At 43.9% G+C, this 6,156-nt stretch overlaps 1 protein-coding gene across 1 annotated transcript in view; it reads left to right on the top strand.

Annotated features, from left to right (window-relative positions):
* Positions 1–2: 2 nt before the first annotated feature.
* The window catches only part of DIRC2 (disrupted in renal carcinoma 2), a gene marked incomplete at its 5' end in the record, with an annotated part of 117,951 nt that continues 111,797 nt past the window's right edge, over positions 3–6,156 (top strand). Inside the window, one exon of the mRNA XM_019522807.1 lies at positions 3–174. Coding sequence (XP_019378352.1) covers positions 3–174 — 172 coding nt within the window. The remainder of the gene's footprint in view (positions 175–6,156) is intronic.

Genomic DNA, 6,156 nt, shown 5'->3' with positions numbered 1-6,156 from the left:
TCTTCTCGCTGCTGGGCTTCGCGCAGGGCCTGGTGTGGAACACCTGGGGCCCAATCCAGAACTCGGCCCGCCGCGCCTTCGGCTTCGGCGGCTGGGACATCGCGCTGCTCGTCTTCTGGGGGCCCATCGGCTTCCTGCCCTGCTTCGCCTTCATGTGGCTCCTGGACAAGAAGGGTGAGGGCCTGCTACTGCCATGCTGCTGATGCCTCTCATGAAGCTTTCTGAGCCTAAAAAGAGGGGAGAACCAAACAAAAAAACCCTCAAACGCCTTGTCCTAGGGATAGACATGACGAGTCCGTGTGCACCCGCGAGAGCGAGGGGCTTCAGGGCGGGGGCGAGGCACGTGCTTCTTCACCCCTTCCCCTCGGGTGCTGCCTCAAGGGTCAAAAAAGCCGACAGTGTCCGGGGGTGGTGATGCTTCCTGTTTGGTTGCGGTGCAACAGAGCATCTGTGCCCCTGAGGGGGATGTCGCGGACGGCGCGAGAGTTGCCGCGCCCCTCCATAAAGTTGCGGGGTCTGCGTGGAAATGGTTTGGGGGCTGAATGTTTTGTGAGGAGAGGCAGAGGGGTTTGGCTTGATTGAGTGTGGGGGAAGGGAAGACCCAGGGGGTTGGATTGTGGTAGCGGCATGGTGGGTCTAGGGAGGATGGAGATCAGAGGTGGGGGCCCAAAGGGTGCTGGGGAAGAAGGTTGTTGCATGAAATGTTTCAAACTTTCCGCAGGTCGGTTGTCTTGGGCTCTTGCCCCTCTAAAAAGAAAAGTTGGCGCCTGTGATGGAGCTGGGCTGTTCTCAGTGGGGCCAAGATGATGGAGCAAAGAGCAACGGTGTCAAGCTGGATATTAGGACAGACTTTCTCACTAGAAGGGTAGTAAAGGACTGGAACAGGTGACCTAGAGAGGTGGTGGCATCTCCGTCCTCGGAGGTTTTTAAGACTTGGCTAGACAAAGCCCTGGCTGGGGTGATGTAGTTGGGGATGGTCCTGTTTTGTGCAGCTGGCTGGATTAGATGCGACCTGAGGTCCCTCCCAAGTGTGGGTTGTTTTTTTTTGTTGTTGTTTTGTTGTTGTTGTTTTGTTTTGTTTTGTTTTTTGATGACTGTGAATACAGTGCACAGTTCTGGTCCCCACCACTCACAGAGGATATAGAAGAACTAGAGAAAAGCAATGGCTAGTTGGTTAACGGTTAGTCGTACAGAGGGGCTTCCATAGGCAGAGAGACTGAAGAGGCTAGGCCTATTCAGTTTACAAAAGAGGCGCTTGAGGAGGGACATGATAAGGTTTTACAAAATAGCAAAGAAACAATAAATAGGGATTTATTATTGACTGTCACAAGACAAGAGCTAGGGGTCACAAAATGAAACTAGTAGGTAATCAGTTGAAAACTAACACAAGGAAGTTTTTTTGCACAATTTGTCATAGGCATGGAACTTGTTGCCACCAGATGTGGGAGCTGACAGTGTAGCTGCATTCAAAAAGGGGTCAGACAATTTTTTGGAAGAAAGGAGTATTGGTAGTTTTTGAGCATGGAGGTTAGGGATATAGCTTCTGAATTAGACCTTCTTAGACCTTAAATGCTGGAGACTGCAAAGGAGAAAGAAACAGCGGGGGGAAAAAACCCTGGTCATGCCCAGTTCACTTTCTTTTTCAGCATCCGCTCTTTGCCACAGTGTAACACAGGTCTGTTTGATGTTAACATGGGCTTGACACTGAGCAGAGTGCACCAAACTGTGTGACACAGGCCACTGGGCGGACCTCTGGTCTGACGCAGTAAATGGCAGTTCTCATGTTCTTAACTCCTCAGCTGTCCACATTAGGCTGTCTGTGCATGGGCTGCAAAACAGTCCTGTTGGAGTTGGGAATCAAGCAGGCAAATGTTGGTTATGGTAGTCAGAAGGATACAGGGCAGCTGTAATCCCTTGACATGCTTGATCCATGGGGGAGTGGGGAGAATGGACTGGATGTCAAGTTGCTGTGTTCTTAACCAGCTTTTAAAAAATTAATCTTGAAACTGCTTTTTTGATTTGAGGAGGGACTGTTTCTTTTTCTTATCTGTATTTAAACCAGTACTTTTATAATGATGTACATCCTGTACTAGGCTTAGAGTTCATGCAAGGCCTATGAGCACTCCTGTTGAAGTGAATGGTGCCTGCTCATGGATGAAGTTAAGCATGTGTGTACATTCAGGATTGGGGCCTTAGTTTGTACGCCATTTATTTCTCCTATGAATTAGTTGCTCATTTCAATGGGGAAAAAAGAAAACACAGCGTAACTTGAAAAAGTGCATGTGCTCTAACATGCACTACTTACTAACGTGTGAGGTGGATATCAAGAAGTGCTATTTGCAGCCATTATCCTTCTCCCAAACACTTCAGTTTTAAGTGAAGAATTTCAGACTTTTGTGCCATTATCGGTACATTATCCTACAATTAACCTGTAGGTTGCAGTTTTGTAAGAGATTTAATCTTCTACAAACCAAGAGCTATGTGAACTAGTTTGCTGGTAGAGTCAAGTCCTGCGATCTTTGCTGTCACAAGTTTCTGGAAAATGCAGAACTTGTTGGACAAACTGTTGGAAAACCTCAGATGAAGCAGAAATGGATCAGAATAATGTGGTGGCTGGGTTCTGACTTTGTGCTTTTTCTTTTCTTTCTTTTTTTTTAAAGAAAATGCTGGAACTCTGTTTATTTGCAGTTTTCAAAATTCTTAGGGCTTTACTTTCGAGTTTATAAATTCTTGAGAATCCATAAACTTGTTCAGTCCGGTGATACTAGTTGTTGGGAACTTTTAAGGCCTTGTGGTACTTCCATTCAGAGCAGGGTTGCATCCCTAAAAGATAAAACAAGTAGTTGCACTGACTTTTTATTGTATGGACCAACAAACATACAGGAATTGCAGCATTTATTCTTATATTTACCTTTAGTGGCTGTCTCTGGTGGAGAAACTGATAGAAAATTTTGTATTTGTCAAATGGTAGCAACTAAGATCTGATGTATGAAAATGATGACACCTTTGTTGCATATCAGAACTTGGGAGAGAGCAAAAAATCTCTGCATTCTGCCTTCAGAAAGTTGTAGACTTCTCTGAATGCCAGTGGGCCATGGTTTGGTTTTAGTGTGTCTGGTTGTAGTGATTTTAATCTTTTGGTTCATGGTGATTCAGTGTTTGTCTTGAAAAGTTACTGTATTATTTTAAAAGCTTAAAACTTAAATTAGTTTCCTTGTCCAACTTGTTTCCTCTTTTCCATGTGAAAGCTTGTTTGTTGTTAGTTCTACTTGTGAACATCTGGCCGCTCACACTTGTTTCCTTGTCTTTTAATGAACATGCAGTTGAAACGATTGGTTACTCAGCAATAGGTGACATGGTTGGAAGCAGCAATTTGGGATGTGACGTATGGGCAGGCTGGAAAAGGGGTATGTTATCCCATGTTTGGCCCCTTGGAGAAGTGCAGGCATTGGTGCAACAGCACTGGACAGGTGGCAACCTGTCCCTTGGGGGCTCCGCAGAACTCCAGGAACGGGGAATAATAGCCCAGCTGCTGTGAAGCCAGAGCAGAAGGACAGCCTCTATGTCCATGGGTTTGACCTCTAGATCCCCAGTGATTTCCCAGGTTGAGAGTGGACCCTAGCTCCTGTTTCCTATTAGAATTGGTAGTAAACCCTGCCCCTCAAACTAGAATGCATGACATTTCCACAAAAGCGAGACTATTGGGAATTCCTACTCCAGCAAGAGGAAGATTATCCAACAGCATGCACCATTAGGCCTTTTTCAAAATACATGATACTTCTGTGGGCTGTATCATGAGACAACATAGTGGATTCAGATCCAGCTGGCTGCCGTCTAGGCCTTGTGACATGGAGATGAGGTTTCTTTGTGTGTGTTTGTTTTGCTGCATATTGCCGAAGCAAATGACATTTAATATGTTTTTGTTTCCACCTCCAAGCTAACAACCGCAACAGGCTGCCTTTTCTATGGCAGAACCTGTTTGCAGAAAATTACAGACTTGCCAAAAAAAAGTGTTAGTCAAGGATCACTTGAAATGGCTGGAAATCATTCTTTTATAGAGGCATTGAGGGTTTTTTTCCCTAATCTAATATAATTTCATCAAATACTTTTCCTTGTGGGATACAACTCAGGGATTTATTTGACAGGAAAGTTCAGACTGGGTTTTGGCCAACATTATCTTCAATTTTTAGGATATCAGTTTTAAGTAATTCTGCTTATGTTCCTCAAGAATCCAAACGCCAGAGTAGGTGAAAGACTTCCACTGGTTTCAGTCAATGCTGGATTCTCTTATTGTTTGAATATTTCATGATACCTTATGGATGGCGTTCCGTCCTGTGATTGTCATGTCTGGTCAGAAACCACTTCCCTTGGAGATAGGTGCACAACCACTTGTAGGTACTTCCTTTCCACAGAAATCAAAATAGGAGTTGCGTACCTGAATGCCTCCTTGGGGCTAGTTCTCAGATTTCATGAACTAAAGAGTAGTAAATCTCAGAAGCAATATGCAGTATCAATCTACATAATGCACAAGATATAAATGGAAGGACTGATTTGCAATAAAATGGCTGCTTCTACTTTACATTAAATAACATGAAATCAAATATTGATGGAAAACTGGAATATCTTGAAATTGTCTTCTGAGAACAGTGTTGGCCACCCCCATCTTGCAATGAGTTTAGCAGTAGGAAGAATTTTTAGCAAGTTCACACTGGATATAAAATGTTATCTTTGTCTTGTGCATTTTTTTTTTTAAACAAAACTTGTTTTTTAAAATTATGAATGCTCGCAGGGGCCGTGTAAACAGTTTATTCTCTGGAATTTGCTAAAATCAAACTTATGCTAGCATTACTGTCTTAATAAATTGTGAAGGGGGAGAGAGATCTTGGTAATCAAATGGATTTCAGTTTTTAGGTTCCAAGGGTGGCTTATGTAATGAAACTATGGATGTTGTCATTCCTGTAACTAGCTATTAATTTCTGAATACTAAGCCTTTGGCTTCAGTACTGTCATATGAGTCACTTAATGCCTTTGTCTTGGCCCATGGCTCAGGCCTATAGTAATACAAAAAGGCATTGTATTCTACTGGACTGTAAACCTCAGGTCTAGGTTCTGTTGTAGTACAAATAATAATAATAAAACATGGAAAGATGTTGCTGACAAAACAAAATATTTCCAGCCCCACTTCCAGATGAATCTTGCTGCCCTGTTTGCATTGATGAAAAGTGTGAAGTTTTTCTTGTGGTGTTTGGTTTGGTTTTGTGTTTTTTTGTTTGTTTTTACAATGGCACACCTAGTTGAACCATTTGGATTACTCATTTCATCTTTATGTTGCTGCTGTTGTGCCCAAAGTCCCCAGCTACCATCAACACCTTTTTCCTTGGTATGTAAAAGTAGATAAATTGCCTGCCTTAAGTTGTCATCCTGCATTTGGGAAATGCATCTTCCATTCCCTTATGCCATGATCTTAAACATAGTCTTAAATGCATTACTGCAAAAGGTTGCTGATTTCCAAAATATTGTCAACTCCTGGATAATGCGCTAGTCAAGTACAGCCTAGGATGAGCCTGGATCTTACACTTCAGAATGGGGTTGGGAGCCTAGGGCCCACAGGCCAGATCTAGCGCACAGAGCCATTGAATTCAATTCACAGACATGGGGCTTTGGCAGTATTTAGTGAGTGATTTATATTTTCATTTTTTTTATTTCTTAGCTGTAGTGCTCTTCTCACACTGCTGCCTTGTAGAGAAATCTTAGCTGTGGGCAAGTCCTAGCACTCCCCTGCTTCTGACCCAAGGTGGTTCATTTCATCCTGCAGCTGGAAAAGGCTGCCTACCGCTGCAGAACTAGGGGCCATTTTTGGCCACAGTGCGACAAAGCAATCTCCACTTCCTTCCCTGAATGCTAGTTCTGTCCCCTTTCCCTTCCAGATCCTTGCTCTGCTCTCTCCTTCCTTCCTGATCTGTTGCTTTGCTTTCTCTTCATTGCCTGGTCCACTGCTCTGTTCTCCTCAGTGCCTTTTCTGGGCTATTCTCCCTGCTGGTTCTGCCACATGCCAAAGTAAGTGGCTGTGCATACCACGTGTGGCACATGTGCTACAGGTTGGCCACCCCTGATTTTAGAACGTCTTTGATCAGGGGTTGTCAACCTGGGGGGGGG

The sequence above is a fragment of the Gavialis gangeticus genome, unplaced genomic scaffold (genome assembly GCF_001723915.1).
Source record: "Gavialis gangeticus isolate Ggan-Ray unplaced genomic scaffold, GavGan_comp1, whole genome shotgun sequence".
Taxonomy (NCBI): Eukaryota; Metazoa; Chordata; order Crocodylia; family Gavialidae; genus Gavialis; species Gavialis gangeticus.
Note: the sequence above shows the minus strand (reverse complement) of the source record. Positions and strands in the feature narration are given on the sequence as shown.